The 21,772-nt window shown below is 31.6% G+C and overlaps 1 protein-coding gene across 1 annotated transcript; it reads right to left on the bottom strand.

Annotated features, from left to right (window-relative positions):
• Nucleotides 1-1,092: 1,092 nt before the first annotated feature.
• LOC134687945 (low-density lipoprotein receptor-related protein 4-like) lies at nucleotides 1,093-21,600 on the bottom strand. Its single transcript, XM_063548408.1, has 12 exons — nucleotides 21,447-21,600; nucleotides 20,847-21,018; nucleotides 19,749-19,973; nucleotides 17,661-17,779; nucleotides 16,790-17,077; nucleotides 13,320-13,466; nucleotides 12,773-12,947; nucleotides 11,247-11,483; nucleotides 10,722-10,846; nucleotides 9,152-9,436; nucleotides 8,372-8,515; nucleotides 1,093-1,124 (listed from the first exon to the last, which is right to left on the bottom strand). Exons 1-12 carry the CDS (start codon nucleotides 21,517-21,519, stop codon nucleotides 1,093-1,095), a joined length of 2,022 nt encoding a protein of 673 aa, XP_063404478.1. The 5' UTR covers nucleotides 21,520-21,600.
• Nucleotides 21,601-21,772: the final 172 nt, after the last annotated feature.

Below are 21,772 nucleotides of genomic sequence, written 5' to 3'. Positions count from 1 at the left end.
TATGCCCAGAACTTCTCAGAGTTTAAACTTACACTAATTGTTTTAACTACCACTACCTCGAATGAAAGGTTACCACAGATTTCAATGTAAACAATATGCACGTGTTTATTTACTGGTAACATTCCCAAGTTCTGTCTCTTCGATATGGAACACAGAGAGCATAACTGGGAACCAGTATGTAAACACAATTAATTTTCTATGAATATTCAATTTCTCCACAAAAGAGGCGTGTTTTCGGACACAGCTGTATTTACAAAGTGCAATCTACAACCCAGGTAAAAAAATAATCACCGTTATGAATTCATCCATTTCACCCTTGTTTGGTTTTTTTTTGTGCAAATCTCTAAGGATAATTTCTGATTCTTTTAATTTTCTTCTATAATGTACGAAAATTAGTCAAAATGAAGAATCAACAAAATACATGCCATGTTTCATTTATTATTTTTTTGCGTTTTCGTTACTATAACGATAGCTTCTTGTTTGACACGAACGTAATCCTTTGATTTATCCTCAACTAAATTGTTATGCAGTGAATAGTTATCACGTTCTTTTCTTTGTATATGAAAATTACAGTGGAAATTTGTTGAATGTTTTCAAAGACTAAATATATCATGAAAATGATTTAACTGCCAACTCCGAATCTTAGGGCACAAATATCATATATACCACTTAGCTATGGAAAAGGTAATGGCAAGTAATCAAAGACAAGAAAAGGACCCTTTGTTGATAATATTTATACGTTCTCTATATCATATGTAATTATATCAGAGTGTGTTCCGATGTTAAACCTTTTGAAAAAGTACAAGCATAAACATTACCAATAAAATACTTTTGTTTTTAAATTTAATTTTTTTCACAATGAAACACGCGCGATATTTTATAATACAGTATTATGCACAATGTAAGAAAATAACGTGACAGTTTAAAAATTGATCACATTATAATGATATAACAACTTTCAACAAATGATGAGTCCAACAAGTGTCACTATACACATACACACAGAGTCCATTTATAATTTTGAATTACCACGTCAAAATATGGTTACATATCGTCTACTTTTTTAAGACTTTTAGCTTTCTTATTCACTGATCACAGCTCATCTTTTACCAATGGTGCGGACTCTGAAATTGGAAACAATTAACATAAATTAAACAAATACAGAATAGCATGTAACAACGATGATAATTGTTCATTGAGGATTTTATTTCCTACCATGTATTGAGAAACATAGATCGTTTTCAATCAAAGATGATATTTGGTTAAACAAAATACCGCCGCTGAAAGTGACCAAAAAAAATGTAGGCTTTCTGCCTTTTGTCCATTGGACCCCCCTTTTTTTGGCCGATCAATTCATTTAAATGGGAGCATATAGTTGAAATCCCCCTTTACTCTGGGTTTATAACCCCCCCTTTTTTTTAAATGGCTGGATCCGCCCCTAATGTCCCATTGCGTTTTAACTAAATATCTATTTTGGTATTTCTATCTTAAAAACAAGAGATATTCAAGTTTGGATTGTCGCCAAATATATTGTATTTCCAGATGTGTGAACTCAATAACGAAATTCGTGTTGATCTGTTGTGGTTCTTATAGTTCAGACCTTCTTCAGCATGATATTGATGCAAGTTCGTACGACACGTAAGTTAGGGGTTCCTTGCATATAATTTGCTTTAGAATTAAATTTTCTGACAATTTTAGTGGGAGGATACGCATGGCATGTGATAAGTGCAAAACTTGAGATGAACCAGACCTTTTTTATTTGCATATTGTGAGTAATTTTGAAACATTAGTAATTCACTGTTTTATCCTTTTTTTACCAGTTTAAGATCAGATTGGCCTAGATAATTTAAAAAGAAGCAAATACATATACTTTTATTCATGATAAAACAAAAGTATTAACCACTGGCGAGCGTCAACCTTGGGTAAATCAAATGGTGAACCAAATTTTAAAAAAAATTGTTATGGACTGATTTTAATTTGATAATCATTGACAATAACCGTTATTGAGACGACTAGAGATTTTATGAGCTTTATTTGTAATGTTGTTGTTGTATCGATGCTCATTTCTTTCTTATTTAACAAAAATTTTATTATAAAACTATTGAGTAAAACATACATTCCATATTATTTTTATGTGTGTCTTTTTAAAATTTGTTAGGTCTCCTAAATTTAGCAAGAGTATTGGTGCATTTCTATCAACGATTATGAGTATTCACAGATACATTTGTAGTTTTCATATAATCAGAAAATTTGAATAGAATTATTTTTTCTTTTCATTCACAGTAACCTATTAAGGTAAGGTTTGCATGAAACCTGGATTTTTTTCTTGGTGATATTATAGCAATATGATACATCATTTTGTTCAGGGAGGACGACCCAATCATTTAATGAAAAAAAATCAAACATCGCCAGTCCGGTTTTTTCAGGTGAAAAGCTCAAAATTCCGATTTTTTACGATTTTTAGGGAAAAATGTATTTGAATTCTTCTGAAATAATAATGAATGCGAGTGAATATAAAAATATAAAACTGAATAAAACATGTATAAATAATTGTGGATCATTCATTAATAATAAATTTGAATTAAAAATATCATTAAAAAAATCCTAAAAACAAGATTTTTGAATTTTTGGGTTAAAAAAATCCTGTAGCCATGGCAACAAAAAGCCAAAAATATCCCTTTTTCGGGTCCAACGTTTTTGTAAAAAACTGTGAAATTAAGGAATTCACTATTTGCATTAAAAAGAGCTTAAGAAAATGTTATGTCCCCGAACTCGTTTTTACGGAAATGGCCGTTATATGTGTTTATCTTGTCATTTTTTTTATCCTACATAAAAATTTTGATGTGGTCTCTTAACTTTTATGCCCACAACTATCAGTCGGAAGGGGAGGTGTTTAACTTTGGTCATACTTGTGTAAGACATGTACAAGACTCTAATTTTGAAGGAAACGCTTATATTCTTTCAGTTCTTCAAACTGTAATATTTTAAATCTTAGAAAAGCATTGCTCCATTGCCCCATGTGTGGTAAATTGTTTGTATGCAGCAATTGGTTGAAAAGACATCAGTTTTGACTAAAGTAAAGTCATTTACAGCAGCCGTGTTTATTCCATTCATTTAAATCTAGACATCAACAAATGTTATTCAAATATGATCAAATATTTATGACTAAGCAGGGGAAAGCCTTGCAGGAGAAAGATAGATTACTGGTATGATTTGTCTAATTGTTACACATGATATTCAGATTTGGGGTCTTTGACCAAACAAACAAACTCCATGCTCCTGTGCGTGATGAAAGACGAAACAGACGATGACCTTGGAAAACAAATGACCAGCCGTATATGTTTTGTTGATATTTAAAATACGAAATGCAGTTATGTAGACCTGTAATATGAAAATCTTCCACATTTTAATCAATTAAAATCAGTTCATTAAAGTTTACAGGAGTAACGGCACTGTAGTTGAGGAATCCCCATCGTCAATTGGCATTTTGATGTTCACAAATGCACTTTTACTAAAAACAGTTGTTGGCATGACACGGGTTATGTTCTTCTCATATATGTTATGATGGTATGATACTAAACCCCTAACGGGAAGGATTGTGCCTGATGTTCATATGATGAAATCATAATCTTCCAGTCAGTTTAATTAGTTTAGTTAACTGCTAGTAGTCTGTTGTTATTTTTGTATTATTGTCATTTTGTTTATTTTCTTTGGTTACATCTTCTGACATCAGACTCGGACTCCTCTTGACACTGCTTGAAATGAATTTTAATGTGCGTATTGTTATGCTTTTACTTTTCTACATTGGTTAGAGGTATAGGGGGATGGTTGAGATCTCACAAACATGTTCAACCCCGCCGCGTTTTTGCGCCTGTCCCAAGTCAGGAGCCTCTGGCCTTTGTTAGTCTTGTATTATTTTAATTTTAGTTTCTTGTGTACAATTTGGAAATTAGTATGGCGTTCATTATCACTGAACTAGTATATATTTGTTAAGGGGCCAGCTGAAGGACGCCTCCGGATGCGGGAATTTCTCGCTACATTGAAGACCTGTTGGTGACCTTCTGCTGTTGTTTTTTTATTTGGTCGGGTTGTTGTCTCTTTGACACATTCCCCATTTCCATTCTCAATTTTATTTTACTGTCCACGCGTAGGGGAGACAGTAAAACGCAAATTTGAGACTGCAAATCAAAATTGATCGTGGCTCCTCTTTAACCATAGTTATGTTATTCCGATTATAATGCATTACACAAAAAAATAATATGTTAGAGCTTGGAATAAATGGATAATGTGTCCATAGGAAACTGATGATGCCCCCTCTTTCATAAATATGAAACATTATAAAGCATTACGCATAAATTTTATGGCATTTGGTAAAAGCAAACTAAAGTTGAAGAACAGAAACGAAAAACTCAGAACACGACCTCATAAAAATACTCCGAGCGTCGTCACTACTTTATTATGATCTCTTATATATAGTATATACGGAGAAAGACTAAAAACTAGCAATTTCCCGGATTTTATAGTGAGTCCGTGCATGTGTAGAGACACATATAACCATCCTCGTTTTAAGATAAATTGATTCAAAGTTGACTGATATGCATAGAAGTTTGTTTGATAAGAGGTTGTAAAATGTCCAGTGGCAAATACTTCAGGCATGTTCAGGACGACACAATAAAATAGTTGTGTCTTAACACTACAAACTGCTCAGAGTCTGAATTGACCAGTTTTTGTGCTCGACCAGTAAAATCGAGCACACATTTTACTAAACTAGTCTCGACATTGTCTCGACTGGACTTAACTGTACTTAAGAGTACTCGACTAGGTCTCGACTTTACTTAATTTTCTGAAATGGTCTTGACCAAGGCTCCACCTGTCTTGACTAGTCTCGACTCAGTCTGAACCAGTCTCGACCTGTCTCGACTAGTCTCGACTCAGTCTGAACCAGTCTCGACCTGTCTCGACTAGTCTTGACCTTCAAATTTAGTTTTGACTGGTATAAAGAAGCCCAGCTAACTAAATTAAATATTGATCTTACAAAATTCAAGCTTATTAGGTAGTTTGATTACTGGCTGTGAAATAAAAATATTTTTTTTTTACCATAGGTAAAAAATAAAAATTATATAAATTCAGATAGGCATCTTTAAATTTTCTAATAATTTTTTCAAATCAACTTGGATTTTCATCAAACTATGCACCTATCTAAGATATATATATCAAGCTTACTGAATCCCATTTCATTTACTTTTTTGTTGTATAGCTATGAAATTTAAGAATTAAAGTCATCTCGGTAAAAAAGCAAGGATTTGCAATTTGGACAAAATAGAGATAGGCATCTTTAATTATTTTAATAACTTTTTCAAATCAACTTGGATTTTCATCAAACTATGCAGCTATTTTTTGTGGTATTGCTGTAAAATTTAAGAATTAAAGTCATCTCGGTAAAAAAAGCTAGGATTTGCAATTTTAAGATGACTTTAATTCTTAAATTTTACAGCAATACAACAAAAAAGTAAATGAAATGGGATTCTATAAGCTTGATATATATCTAAGATAGCTGCATAGTTTGATGACAATCCAAGTGATTTTGAAAAAGTTATTAGAAAATTTAAAGTGTACTATCTCTATTTTGTCCGAAATTGCAAATCCTAGCTTTTTTTTACCAACATTTCTTTAATTCTTAAATTTTACAGCAATATAATAAAAAAGTAAATGAAATGGGATTCAGTAAGCTTGATATATATCTAAGATAGCTGCATAGTTTGAAGACAATCCAAGTTGATTTGAAAAAGTTATTAAACAAATTAAAGATGCCTATCTCTATTTTGTCCAAATTGCAAATCCTAGCTTTTTTTACTGAGATGACTTTACAGCAATACAACAAAAAAGTAAATGAAATGGGATTCAGAAAGCTTAATATATATCTAAGATAGCTACATAGTTTAATGAGAATCCAAGTTGATTTGAAAAAGATATTAAAAAAATTAAAGATGCCTATCTCTATTTTGTCCAAATTGCAAATCCTAGCTTTTTTTACCGAGATGATTTTAATTCTTAAATTTTACAGCAATACAACAAAAAAGTAAATGAAATGGGATTCAGAAAGCTTGATATATATCTAAGATAGCTACATAGTTTGATGAAAATCCAAGTGATTTTGAAAAAGTTATTAAAAAAATTAAAGATGCCTATCTCTATTTTGTCCAGACTAGTCGAGTAAAATGTGTGCTGGATTTTACTGGTCGAGCACAAAATCTGGTCAATTCAGACTCTGAGCAGTTTGTAGTGTAATGCATCCATAAAAAAATACTATTAGAACACTCCGTCAGTTGTAAAAGTGATTGATAAAAATAAAATACATGTCTAATGATGTAAACAAGTGGGTTGTGTGCATATTTGCGGAAAAGACCAAGTTCAACATTCTGTCATTCGTAAACACTCTGCAATAAAATTATCTGAGAATATATGCATTCTCTATAAGTAAAACACATGGCGCATTATGTAAATTTTAAACTAAATTGACCAGAAGTGTCACAAAAATGTGCCGTTTTCATTCAATCGTGCGTTTCTATAATTTGTATTTATATAAATACTAGTACTGTATAAAAAAAAAATGGAATCGGCGTGCATCAGACTTACAAATTCAACGAAAAGACAGCTTAAGTGAAAATTTACCGGGGTTCTTGAAGCAGAATAAACAAAACTTCTATCTTGTGAAAGGACAAGACGGGGACAAGCCATAAAAAAACACAATATATTAGACCGATTTCTATTGAAATCACCCTCCCATACATTAGGGTTTTTTTTTCAGTTTTTACGGGAGACAAGAGAAATGGGACGGGAGAATGGAGAAAGGTATCCCCTGTCCGACCATTCATAAAATTCTAGAACTGTAAAAGTGACGACATCAAAATTCAAATCTATTCTGTGTTTTTGTGGCAAAAAGCATCGTGCATAAGTTTTATATTAGTTGGTTGAGGAAGACTAAAGTAGGTGAATGGAAACTAAATTTTGTAAAAACGGACGTACACTATAATACGTACATTCGGATCAACGTACAAACAGACAAAGATACAACTCAATGCCCCCTTTGCTACAGCGGGGGCATAAAAATGTACATTTATGAAATAAAATAAAACTCCGCTTAAACTTCATGAATTGTTTGTTTTTGCATATAGACGTTATGGATAAACGTGACGTCATATAAATGAAAACTAACAAACTGAAGGTCATAACGTTACTTGTACGATTCAAATTTTGATAAAATTACACCAAATTTTGATAAAATTACACCAAAACGACGATTTTGAGGTAGGTGTTGTTTTATTTTCGATAATATTGTATTTATCAAACATGGAACGGGGACCGAATTATTTGCCCCATTGGAACGCATTGAAAATCATAGTAAATACATAGGGTCCTGTTCAATAAATAATTTTGATAGCCACCTTGGGACTTCTGGTTCATGTTAGGCATTCATTTAGAAGTGTCTAAGTACAATCTCAGTGCCTCATGACCGGCATTCCGTTGCAAAATTTTGTTTTTATTGACAACAGGGTCAGTCTGTCTACTTCCGGGAAAGAATAAAGGCTAGAATTTAGGCAATTTACTCTATGTACTGACGCCAGATTACATTTAAATCAATCAAAATTTTAACAGAAATTCAAACTAGAAAGCCTACCCTTTCAAATAAATCTGCATTCAGTTATAGAACTAGTGAAATAATAACACTACACAATTTATAACAACAGTTATATATTTTTTTTAAGAACAATGGGTTCGGAAAGGGATAAATTTCCATAAAGTTAGAGAAAAAAGTTTAATCAACGTGTGGTTGCTACTGATCTCAAAAGATGATTGGATGATTTTAAGGGTCATGACCTTTTAAGCTAACTGAATGAATCAAAATATGATAACAGGTGTTAATGAAATTGACAACTTCGTAGAATGTGAAAGGCACTTGAAGGGGATTTTCGGTTAACAAAAAAGAAAATGTCTTTTTAATCATTAGAGAAACAGATTCTTACATAGTTACTCGTGAATTATCGGATTTATCCAATCTCGATAGTTAAATTATAAATTTTAAAGTCCTCGCCGAGGCGGCTCGGACTTTAAAATTGATAATTTAACTATCTCGATTGGATAAATCCGATAATCCACTGGTATCAATGTAAGAATCTATATATATATATACACACATGTAATTTGCAAAATACAAGACCGTTTTACTATTTGTTCTATTGAGCACAAATTTAATAAACAGTTGATCGTTACGATGTAAACATTATCTTTTATAAAACACTGTTTTATTTATATATATTAAACTTGGTTTTATTGATTTTGTTTTTGTTATTATTTTTTCAATACAAAATACCTTTCAGAATGCAATGTACATTATCTTCTAGCAGAAAGCCATCTGAGCACGCACATGTGTATCCTTTATATGTAAGTGGTGTAACAGGAACCGGTAAGCAAAGATGATCACAGTGTCCATTATTTTCCCCACACCTATTTAATCCTGTTGAAATTTTAAACATTGGATATTATTATTCATGAAAAAGGCAATAACTGAAAAGGCAATCATGTTTTTATTGTAAAAAAGACAAAGAATTTATAATTTGTCACTTACATTGATAGAAATATATCAGAATTCAGCACATTCAACGAAATTATATTGATAACTTTAATACTAAACAAAACCGAAGACTCCTACCAATGATAAGTTGACACGAAATGCCGTAATACTAAAATATATATTTTCATAAAGTAACTAATCATAACAGAAACTAAACGAGCCTTATTGTATATGTAATCGAGTAATATTACAGGAATTGTATACATTTCTATAATGCCTTTGTTAATCTTCTTTTTTTGTCGGAGTTAGTGTACTCGACCTGACGAGTAGTTTGTTGCTAGATTAAGGTTTAATGTACTGTTGTCTATTTCTGTTAATCTTTCTGGGATAACATTTTCGAATATATATGATTTTAATTTGGTATCTTTGTATCAATAAGTATGGTAGATTGCAAGTGTTGTCTGTGTGGATATTGTATGAACTTTGTAATTGGTGTTGAAATATATGCTCTATACCTGACCTTTAATTAGGAATGAAGATATTCATTTGATTTGATTTAATGTATTCCGTTTTAACTACCTTCTTTTTGTGATTCCTTTGAAACTATCTTCATATGTTTTGGATTATCAAGGTTTGTCAGAAATGGTTTCGTATCTATACCCGTATATTTGTGTACAGTATAGATACTTCGGTCTTTATCATTTGTCCAATATATCAATTCCCCAAAAACGTCTATGCCATAAGGATTGGGTGACGATTCCTCGGTGAACGTTATAATTGTATGCACATCTGTCCCATCAAATGTTGCAGATTTAATTGTTTCTAAAGAAGCATCTGTCCAGTATATCCGACGACCTTGTTGATCTGAAAAGTAAACTTAAAATCATTCTCTATAAATCGAATCAAACGAAATATTGATTAAAATATAAACACAATAACAAAAGACAAGGATATACACTACAACATGTACATGACATCATCAACTCATGTCGTATCATAAGTGATGAACGGCTCTTTCATATAATTTACATTGTAAAAGGATGGTTTAGTTGCTACTTTTTAATTCCAAAGAAAACATCAGAAACGGTAGTATACAGTTGAATGATTCTCTTATTTACTGCTTTATACTGCATCTGAAATCTTCATTTTTCATAGATGTTGCTTTATCCTTATCTTTCATCTAATTGAATCAAACGGTTGCTAGCAGCCGCATTGAACGTGCAGTATGTGTTATGTTTGCTCCACGTTGAAGACCCACTATCACATAGAGATAAAGGACATCAGCAAAAGCGATATTACTTTGCTTTTCGTTTTGTCAATGGCATGTTGGCAAGAACACCATAACTCTTTTTCCCCATTACAAAAATTATGATTTAATATTTTGAAGAAAACACTTTTCGTTATAGTCATATGTCGTATTGAAATAAAAGCAATATTAATTATAAGCCATTTGGTTTTTTTAATAACAAGCAGCTAGAATAGACCGGTAAGTGTTTCTCATAAATAACTGCATGTGAAGCGACCAGACTAGATAATCCTTCCTCCATAAACAAAAAAGATATTCTTTACAGGACTGACTAGTGTTTTGCATTTTCATGAACCAAGTTCTTTATGTTATATTTTGTACGGTTATTGTTCAGAGAATTAATTACCCTCAACTTAAACCGATATTTCTAGAGGGCTTTACAATTTCTGGTGAGTAATGGCAATGCATGGTAATCGCTAAGTTTATCATACCGTTTTTTCTTCGCTGTTTTAGATAAAGACATAAACGAACTAATTTTAAGTATAACCCCATAAATGCACCTGCTGAAATTCAACGACGAAAACGAACGAATACAACATCACAAATAACACTCAACAGTGTTCAAAATATGGTTAAATTTGAAGGTCGTCAACTGAAGCGTTTTGTCGTGATTTTATAAAAATCTAAACAAATTCTATTCTTTTGTTATTTAAAGCCTTTTAGTGTGAAAGCAAAGATATGTATTGTCTGACAATATGTGTTAAATTCTTATGTGTTTCACCAATCTTTATTCCCATTAAGAATACGTTTTCAATTTTATGATACAGTTTAAGCTTTTTTCAAAGCAGTTTACCACAAGGTGTATCAAATAGTTTCAAATCTTAATCTTTTATAGTTTCTTACCAACAGCTATACCAAACACTTCATTAACTCCTTTGTTTATGATAGTCTTTCGATCACTTCCATCCATAGCAGATCGTAAGATTTTACCACCAAATATTGAATCAAAATCCGAAAAAAACATCAACCTTGATTTATAAAAACAGTAAAATTAAGACATCATTTAGTTTCAAGTATGCTTAATGTCGGGTTGCTGTTTTAATGATGATTGATTTGTTCTTAATTGTAATAGGAGTATTTTCTTTTTGCATCACATATACTCCGAACTTGTTTTATAGTCTTGTGTCACTCTTTTTAAATGGGCCTTCTAACGCTCTCTTTGTGTTTGTAATGTTCAAGGTTCGTCGTTAATCATTTTAAGCTGAACCCTTGCTTATATTCTCTATCTTTTATATATCAAAATCTTTATAAATATATATAGGTATAGATATATTGATTTTTAAACGCATGCAAGTTGAAACTAAAATGAAGATACACATAGAGATTAAAAAAGATACTAAGACAAAGAATAATATTAAACATAAGTACCCATCCTTTGGAGACAAGGCTAGGGCATCAGGATATTTTAATTCTTTGGTCACAAATGTTTTCCTATATACACCATAATAGTCACAGACATGTATCTGCCGATCAGATAGATCAGTCCAGTATATATGTTTATATATCCAATCTACAGCTATGCTATCTGGTGTGTAGAAAAGATCTGGCAGCAAACGTTTTAATCCAAATCCCGCCGTCGACTTGCCAATGAAATTGAGAAAATAGCTGTAAAACAGTGACATTGATTTTGAAGTTTCGTGGTAGATGCAAGAAGAATGATCAGAAAGCAAAAATATATTTAGTTTAAAATTTACTCGGTTAAGATATTGTTTATAGTATGAATCCAGTGCACAGTGTGAAACGTGTATTGATAGGGTTATGCCTTTAATAAATGTATTGCTTTTCCATTTGTTTTTCAGTAGAAGTTAACACTTACAAAAGCTAATTGATTTCTCAAATCTCTGTTATGGACTTTATGTTTATATACCCTTTGATTAAAAAGTAACTGACTTTTATTTGCCATCTTCCATACATTAAAAAACGTATTCCTTTTAGTCGAAACCTGAATTATTATTTTTCAATACCTGAAATGGTAAGTCTGTTGTTAGGTTTGTGATCAAAGTTAAAGTTACGTGATTAGAAATTTATTATTTAAAAACTATAAGCAGATTGTCAAGTATACTTGGTAAACGAAATGATTTAAAGGTTCACATGTCAATCTACATGTATCATTTGACCTTGATCGCATTTATATGTTCCATCTATAAATGTTAAATTTTGGTCACTAACTCAAATACTATAGTTGGTCAATGTAATGATTGTAAAGTGAACACATTTCTCTGGTAGGAATAATCTGGCTTTGACTTCATGTACATTTTTCATCGATCAAATGTAAAGTTTTCCTGTTTAATCTAATTTTCCCTTACTACAAATAATAGTTCAACTATATTTGATGAACAAAGTGATTGTAAATTGTACATTCATGTCTGGCATTATCATTTGATATTGATTTGATTCTCTTTTGCATTGGCCAATGTCACGTTTTCGTATATTTTACGTGCAATATGTAAACTATTTTAGTGCATTCAATGATTGTTATGTGTTTATGTTAGTGTGATCTCTGACAATATGACATGATTTGCTTTACCCTGTCATCAATTACATGGATCATTGATTATTTAAAGTTTATGTGATATTGTAGTACAACCTTTATTTTGAAGACTCTCAGAATAAAAGATCTGAATCATGATCGTAAAGCTAGGGAGAAATATCTGCTTGGGCTCTCTTTTTCGTGCCTCTAGGTGCGGGAATTTCTCGCTGCATTGATGACCTATTAGTGACCTTCTGCTGTTGTCTATTCTATGGTCGGGTTGTTGTCTCCTTGACACATTCCCCATTTCCATTTTCAATTTTATTTTTAACCTTTTTTTCAATTTCTATCATTGATTTTGGTAAAAGAATTTTTATAGGTAGTTTTTCATTGATGTTTTTATCAATGTCCAGGGACGACTTACACATAAATGTTTTGATTGTAACTATCTGTCCAAAACATCAGATCTCGATCGTAGTCATAGTCAATTCCTACCAGTTTTGAAGTAGACATTACAGACAGGGTATTTCGATGACCCGAATCAATGTCTGTTTCAGAAATTGTCCCTTCCTCTGTATGTAATATCTTAACATTCCTTCCTGAAAAAAAAAATTATCATTGTGGTTTTTTTCCCATAGCCTTGTCAGTTTATTTTCGACCTGAGTTTGAATTTCCCTTCGTTATCTTCGTTTTTGTTTAGACGACAATTCCTCAATTACTTATTGTACACCTGTTTATGTTCCTGGCTGACATATTATTTGCCACCTTCTGCAAATTAGATTCATGAATTGAGAAGGTATGTATATTTCCATTACGACCCTAGCAGCAGGTAATTACTCTATATGTTTCATACAAATTATTTTAAAGTATTTTTTATCGCGATGAAGTCCTTTCTAATTTAATTAATAATTATTTTTATCCAATATATTATTTTTTTTTAAATTCACAAATCCTAACAAAAACATACTCACCATTATATGAACATGTCTTTTTATCATTTTCAAGCAAATGACCATCAGAACAAGTGCATGAATACCCAAGTATGTTGTCAGACCATGGAGCCGACGGTAGACATAAATGTGAACAGCCACCATTAGTTGAGCCACATTTATTATTAGCTTGAAATGAATTGTAATATTACCGTCATTTAGTGTTGACCTTTATTGGTTTAAGGGTGTTATAATGAATTTCACTCGTTGAATTTTTAATGCAGAGTCTTACAATAGTTATATCTTGCCACAACATTAGTTGTGTTAGATAAATGAAAAGTGTCAAGTGTCAAATATGATTGCTTAATCATTAGAAAAAATAAAATTTCCAAAAATACTTAACTCCGAGACAATTCAAAAGGGAAGTTCCTAATCAAATGCAAAAATCAAAAGCTAGATCACATCAAACGAATGGATGACAACTGCAATATTCCTGACTTGGTACAGGCATTTTTTAATATTTAAATTGTGGATTAAACCTGGATTTATAGCTAGCTACCCTCTCACTTGTATGTTAGTCGCATCTTTTTCTATTAAATTGACAATAAAATTGAGAAAGGAAATGGGAAATGTGTCAAAGCGACAACAACCCGACCATAGAGTAGACAACAGCCGAAGGCCACCAATGGGTCTTCAATGTAGCGAGAAACTCCCGTACCCGTAGGCGTCCTTCATCTGGCCCCTTAAAAAATATGTATACTAGTACAGTGATAATGGACGTCATACTAAACGCCGAATTATACACAAGAAACTAAAATTAAAAATCATACAAGACTAACAAAAGCCAGATGCAAAATTGCGGCGGGGTTAAACATGTTAATGAGATCTCAACCCTCCTCCTATACTTCTAGCCAATGTAGAAAAGTAAACGCATAACAATACGCACATTAAAATTCAGTTCAAGAGAAGTCCGAGTCCGATGTCAGAAGATGAAACAAAAGAAAATAAATAAAATGACAATAATACATAAATAACAACAGACTACTAGCAGTTAACTGACATGCCAGCTCCAGACCTCAATTAAACTGATTGAAAGATTATGTCTTCATCATATGAATATCAGGCACAATTCCTTCCGTTAGGGGTTAAGTATCATACTATCATAAAATATATGAGAAGAACATAACCCGTATCATGCCAACAACTATTTTTTTTAAATAAATGTATTTAGTTCCGATGCAAAGACCCTATACGTGAATCAATATTAAACCCAAAATATGCAATCTTTAATGACCTGACAACAGTATCGTAACTATATCCCTTCTTAATAAGTCTGTTTAAATGTATCGATATAGAAATAGTAACCAAATATATATGCATTAGTTTATATGACGGTTGGAATGACTGATTATAGCATTACTGTAAAACAGCTTACAATTCATGTATCTCTATGTTAAAAGTTTTATCTAACATATGATCTTAAAATTGAGAATGAAAATGGGGAATGTGTCAAAGAGACAACAACTCGACCAAATAAAAAAAACAACAGCAGAAGGTCACCAACAGGTCTTCAATGTAGCGAGAAATTCCCGCACCCGGAGGCGTCCTTCAGCTGGCCCCTAAACAAATATATACTAGTTCAGTGATAATGAACGCCATACTAATTGTTTAGACAAGAACTTCTACATTCTACATCCGTGAAACTAGTTTTTATATTCGTTCTGTCTGTGGTTAATTTGTCATCACATTTTTACAGTAGGATCTTGTACTTTTATTCAGATTTAACTTTAAAGGCTGTATCTGTTCGAATACGCCTGTGACATCATGTGTGCTGATTTTTTATTTATTTCCTTATATTTGTAAATGATTATGTAACTTTAGATGTTTTAAGATAGTTTGTGATTTGTTGTTTTGGTATCAAAGTATGTATTGGTACTTTATCTAGTCAAAATAAGTATGACGTATGGGTATAGGGCGCCGAATGGGACTCTTGTGGTTTTGTACACAAAATTAAATTTTGTACGGACAAAAGTTACTTTTGTTCAACAAAAATGAGTTCAGTTTAACAAAATTTGTAAAATATTACAAATTTTAAATGTTGTCATACAAAATTACCTTTCAGTGGACAAAAGTCACTTTCGTCATGACAAAATTCATTTTTGTTACACAGACTTGACTTTTGTTACCTAATTTGAAAATTGGAAGACAAAAGTCAATTTTGTATGCAAATAAGTTTGGTTTGGATTCTGTGAACTAATTTGCATACAAAATCGACTTTTGTGATACAAAATTGACTTTTGTGAGACAAAATTGACTTTTGTGAGACAAAATTGACTTTTGTGAGACAAAATTGACCTTTGTAAGACAAAATTGACTTTTGTGAGACAAAGTTGACTTTTGTGAGACAAAGTTGACTTTTGTGAGACAAAGTTGACTTTTGTGAGACAAAATTGACAAAATTCAATTTTGTCAATTTTGTCTAACAAAAGTAACAAAATTGACATTTGTGAGACAAAATTGACAAAATTCAATTTTGTCTCACAAAATTGTGACAAAATTCAATTTTGTCTCACAAATTTGAGACAAAAATTCAATTTTGTATATTTTGTCGTCACAAAAATGAATTTTGTCGTCACAAAATTGAATTTTGTCGTCACAAAATTGACTTTTGTGAATTGAAAAAAATGAGTTTTGTCTCACAAAACTGAGACAACATTCAATTTTGTCAATTTTGTCTCACAAAAGAGAATTTTGTTGTCACAAAAATGAATTTTGTTGTCACAAAAATGAATTTTGTTGTCACAAAAATGAATTTTGTCGTACAAAATTAATTTTGTCTTCACAAAATTGAATTTTGTCTCACAAAAGTCGATTTTGTGAAGACAAAATTATTTTTTGTGAGACAAAATTGACAAATTGAATTTTGTCTCACAATATTGAATTTTGTCTCACAAAAGTCAATTTTGTCTCACAAAAGTAAAGTTTGTCTCACAAAAGTCATTTTTTTATCACAGAATTGACTTGTGTGTTTTTATTTCCATATCAGGTAACAAAAGTCAATTTTGTATGCAAATAAGTTTATATTTGCATACCTTTTTGACAAAGTTGACTTTTGTCATGACAAAAATGAATTTTGTCTACAAAAATGAATTTTGTCTACACAAATGAATTTTGTCTACAAAAATGAATTTTGTCATCACAAAATTGAAGTTCTCATAAAAGAAGTCTGCATCACATAGTTTTGTAAGACAAAAATGAGTTTGTTGTGACAGAATTGAATTTCGTACAAAACCACAAGAGTCCCATTCGCGCCCCGTAATGGGAGGCTATTTTTTTTTTGTTGGACGCCTTCCTACGACGTAGGACGTAGGAAGGCGTCCCAGAAAAAAATAGCCTTGCCATACGTTATAATTCTTTGGACTAGTAATCTATCATAATTGACACATAACATACCATAATATGAATACAATATATTGAAATCGTTTAAAGACTAGTGGTCAAATAAAACTTACCCCATGTTTGTTGTTTAGTGTTGTCATATACTACCAGGCCGATGGGATAGTTTAAAGCGCTCGAAAATACCTTTTCAACTTCGTAGCTAGCATACTTATCAGTCCGCAATATTTCTCCGTTTCTCCAATTTGTCCAGTATACTTTGTCTTTGTGAACAGCAATTCCATAAGGTTCAGCCAAATAATTCGAATTTTTCATGACAGTTTTGATGCTACTACCATCAAACTTGGCTGAATATATCCCTTTCTGTAGTCTATCAGTCCAGTAAATTCTTTTCACTTTATGGTCTGAAAAAAAGCAAAATAAAAAGCTAATATAAAGTAATTTCTATTAACGATATTTCTCTTGACCTGTGAATACATGTCACAGAGTGGTCAGTTTCAGTTCATCTGTACAACTAATCTTAAAATAATATGTGAGGTCTAGAACTACTACTTAATGAAGAAAATGTATTTTTTACTGTCATTTCTAGCGAATATCTAAAATATGTACCAACCCATTATAAAAGATTATTTTATTCGTAATAAAGTTAGGAAAGATATATATTTAGTCGTTACCTTACAACATTATCACAGTGTTTGCCTATGTAGATGTGATAAATCTTGTTTTTAAAGAGAAACGATCAGCATTGCACTTATGTAACATATATAAAGCACTATAAAGAGATGAGGCATGATAACGACAATGAGACAACAAGCAAACAATACGAAAATCCTCAGGTAGATTCTATAATTAACATAATTTCTTGTCTCAAAACACCATACCAAATCGGTTTAAGACGGGCTGCTGGTTTTAATTTGTACACTACATACTTCAAAAATATAAAACCCATGTACTGTTATTGTTAACATAAAAACATAAAAAGTATACCTATTGTTAAACTAATAGGTGCTCCAACATTTGAAACTATGGTTTCTCTGTCTTTGCCATCTAAACCACACCGCTCTATCCTTGGATAGGTACTCCCACAATCAGAAAAGAAAAGGATTCTATAGAAACGAAAAAAAAAATAATAAAAACAAGAGTATGTGTCCGTATGAAATCCTTCATCGCACGCGATATAATGTGTAGCTGTCAAAAAATGATTTTTTACTCTTCTTGTCACTCATATAAATTGTTTTTGATATGTTAATACATATTTTTAATTCTTATCAACCGTCAGTAAGTTAATAAATTGTTTATTTGAAGAGAGTAGCAGTGCTTGCAACAATAAAGTGAATTTTACTATTAGGCCAAAAATAATTCTAAAATAAATATTAAGTCATATACATTGTACGAATCTACGCTTTGATATCCGTTTTGGGCAGTACAATAATTTCATATTTCATACAATTTCCAATGCAATGCTTCTATGCCTACCCCGATCTTACTTCCACCTTTTTTCGCTCCTACTATTACTAGTTTTTGATCACGACTGAACGACCAATTGCAATGTATTGAGCATGTTCAAAATTGGTCATTGACGTCCACGATGATAAAGACCTTTTTAAACCATTACCACGACCACAACGATCTAACTACGACATCCGATTTTTTTTCATAATTTCTTAGGTCGTCGTAAAATCGTTGTCCTTGTGTGCTAGGGGTATTACATGTTGTAACCTCAATCAGTTGAATTCAGCGACATTGGTTCAGTCAGATTATTAATCTTGTGGTTTTTGTAGAAACAACTGATTATGATATTTAATGAAATATATATAAATTAAAAAAGATTGCAGCAAAAATGATTTTTAATACTTAAACATGATGCTTCATCGTTACAGCTATTTCGAAACCTAAGTTCAATGATTCATCATTCATAGTATACTAATTTTAATGTTAAAGTGTTTGAATGCTAGTACACCTCCATATTAATGGGATATAATTACTTCCTGTGCTAATTTTTACAAAACATTCTTTGGGATCGTCGAATACTGGGAATGTCTTAGTCCATACATCTCAATCAAATCCTATCAAGAAATTATACAGGTATCATATTATTGATTAAACACCAGGTATAAGAAGTATGGAAAGTACTGATACATTTAAAAGATAAGTATTTAGCATATTTATTGTATATGCAAGAAAGATCGTGGTAGGCGTAGAAGCATTGTATTGGAAATTGTGGTGCAATCAGGAAGCCAATGGAAAACATTTCGTTTTGATCTTACTACCATTTCACTGCGACTATTCCGATTTCACTATGTCTGTATTACGCGTTTCTACTACGATATTGATACGATTATACTACGACGAGAAAGACAATAGTACGCTGCGTCTTCGCCCTTAGTACGACATTTCTTCCTTCTATGAAACAATAATTTCGCGACCATATTCTATTGAAAAAAATATATACAATGACTTCAAAATGTAGTTCAATCATGGGCACAAATGATCAAAGCTACTTCTTCTTATTCTGCACTGTTTCGATTCGACTACATTTCTAGTTTGTTTGTTTTTTAAGGAGGAAAAACATGCAAGACACCGTAGGTCATGTTAGGTATGACCTAGTCTATCTGTTGAAAGAAGACTCCAGTTTGCAATGGACATTACGACCGACTATGAACGAATTAAGGATGGAGGATCAGCAGTCATTTTTTAATATCTTTATGATATCTCTAGACAGGTTTGATGAACTGGAAAAGAGGAAGTTCTTAATTCAGGAGATAGACACCCGATTTAGATCCCGGTCTGAAAATTAGTATTTTCTAAAAGCTTCTGATGCTAGGTAAATGCAACCCTTCAGTACGATTTTAGAGTCGCGCGCAATACTATGGGTCCTTTTATTCCTGAAGATTGCAGGGCAATATACAGTAATATAATGATGAAGTTATATCCTGGTCCAACCGAAACAAATGAACGGCGAGCTATTACTAACGAATTTCAGAGATGATGGATTGTGCCACAAGTCATAGGATCATCGACAGACATGCGATTAACAAATTAACTCATTAATAGTATGTCCATTTTTAAACGTACCTATCCGATGGAGAAAGTGATATACCTCTCGGATTTTCTATCTCGTTTTCAATCAGTGTTCTGCGATTTTCACCTTGAAGATTAGAGACATGCACACTCTGAAAGGTTTCATCCGTCCAGTAAATATGGTCATTAATCCAGTCCACAGCCATTCCAAAACTGACACCCATCTTAGTTCTAACAATAGCTTCATTCTTTCGTAATAAGTCATTGGTTATTCCTGTACTATATACATTGAAACATGTGTATCAGGTTTTTGTTATTGTCATTAACTGTACCATTGTTATTGTAATTACTTATACCATTTCAAATCTAAATTTCTGATAGACTTTTATTTATTTTTGGTTGATTATTTAGCAGTACATTCTTATCTTAACTTTTTGGGTGGGATCTTAGTACGTGTACTGTACATTCTTTTCAATTCTGATGTAGTTTATTTAAGTGTATTATTTTTTTCCTTTGCTCATTCGTGTACTATTTTGTAAATTTTGTCTTTTTCTGTTTATTTTTAGTAGTTTTCATTTAACGTGGTTCGGTACTTATTCATCTAATCATCGTGTTATTGTGCTATGATAAATGTTTGTATTCTTGTCTTCCGTTTTTGCTAATGTACGTACTGTGTTTAACTGCCTTTTGTTTATCTTTGCTGACTTATTTCTTTGTTTTACAGGGAATAAGATTATAACACAATGTTGACTGCTGTACCCCTAATTTTTACCTTTCGACCTATTATATCCCTATTTGTACACGTTGTTGTCAATTTAACCAAAGCGACTTCTGTACAAATGGGAGGTTCAGCTAGCTATAAATAAATTCTAATCAACCATGTTCTACATCAGAAATTACCTGTACCAGGAATCAGGAATATGACAGTTGTTATCCATTCGTTTGATATGTTTGAGCTTTTAGTTTTGCCATTTGATAAAGGAGTTTGCATCTTCTTTTATTTTGACGATATCAATATCGGCAAGCAAATGAAAACAAGTTCCAAATCAATATAACACTATTTTGTATTTAACATATTATATTAGATATCATTTTGAGAGCATTTATATGATTAAATCAAATATATTTAATAAGATATGTGTTTGGACTTACACTGATATGTGTCTTCCGATGACATCTGTCCAGAAAATCAAACCTTTTTCATAATGGTAGTCTACAGATCTAGCTCCCTTTAAATCATCGAGTAGAGTTATATTTGTCCAAGTTTCCAGTTCAATTGCGTTTATTTCTGTAGAATCAGCAAATATTAAATGTGGTCTTGTCTCTAAAAGAAAAGGGGTGGCATATTTTTTAATTCAAGTTTGAAAAGTTAATAAAAAACAATCAAATAGTTGACAATAACATCAAGATCTTATCTATGATTATGTTATTTAAAGCTTATCTGTACTTAGCAATTATATACAACAGAGCATTTGTTAATTTCTCTTTCTGAAAGCTACATGTACGGAACAAATAAGTTTTATGTGTCAGAAATTATATGCCTTTTAGATCATTCAAATAACAGTATAATCTAAGAGCTAGTGTTTTTAATATTGAGATGATTCGTGAAATTATGTTCCTATAATCTACCGACTTACTGGTCAGCAAAACAGAAAATTAGCAGGGTATTATGTTTAAAAGTTATGAAGGATGAATGTCTATGCAAATATTCAGTTACGAATGTAAAAAAAATAACATATAGTTGATACCTACCTTCTAATTTATAAGTATAAAAAACTGTAAAATAAAGATGACAAATAAGAACGAAGTTACTATAAAGCCTCATGTTGTTTGGAATAATTTCCAAAATGATAATATACTTAACATCATGTTTAATTATATATCGATTTGGATTTTCGTCCTTTCGTTTCTGTTTAAGGAAGTAGAGTGCGAAATAATTAATAGAATTTCATAATGTGTCTATAAAGCAAATCGGTTAACATAAAACATTTAAATATTTATTCATTGTGTATTGAAAAAAAAGGTATATCGACTTCATATTACATCGAAATATCTGTATAATTAGTCTATAAAATTAA

This window comes from Mytilus trossulus, chromosome 10, assembly GCF_036588685.1.
Source record: "Mytilus trossulus isolate FHL-02 chromosome 10, PNRI_Mtr1.1.1.hap1, whole genome shotgun sequence".
Classification (NCBI taxonomy): domain Eukaryota; kingdom Metazoa; phylum Mollusca; class Bivalvia; order Mytilida; family Mytilidae; genus Mytilus; species Mytilus trossulus.
This window is presented reverse-complemented; position numbering and strand designations above follow the sequence as displayed.

Bases quoted from the DNA above. Each gene is read 5' to 3' on its own strand.
- LOC134687945 (XM_063548408.1), bottom strand. From the start codon at position 21,519: ATGAGGCTTTATAGTAACTTCGTTCTTATTTGTCATCTTTATTTTACA. The intron at 21,019-21,446 runs GTAGGTATCAAC...CTTTTCTTTTAG, and splicing joins TTATACTTATAAATTAGAAG to AGACAAGACCACATTTAATA. The intron at 13,467-16,789 runs GTAAGTTTTATT...ATTCATTTCAAG, and splicing joins CACTAAACAACAAACATGGG to CTAATAATAAATGTGGCTCA.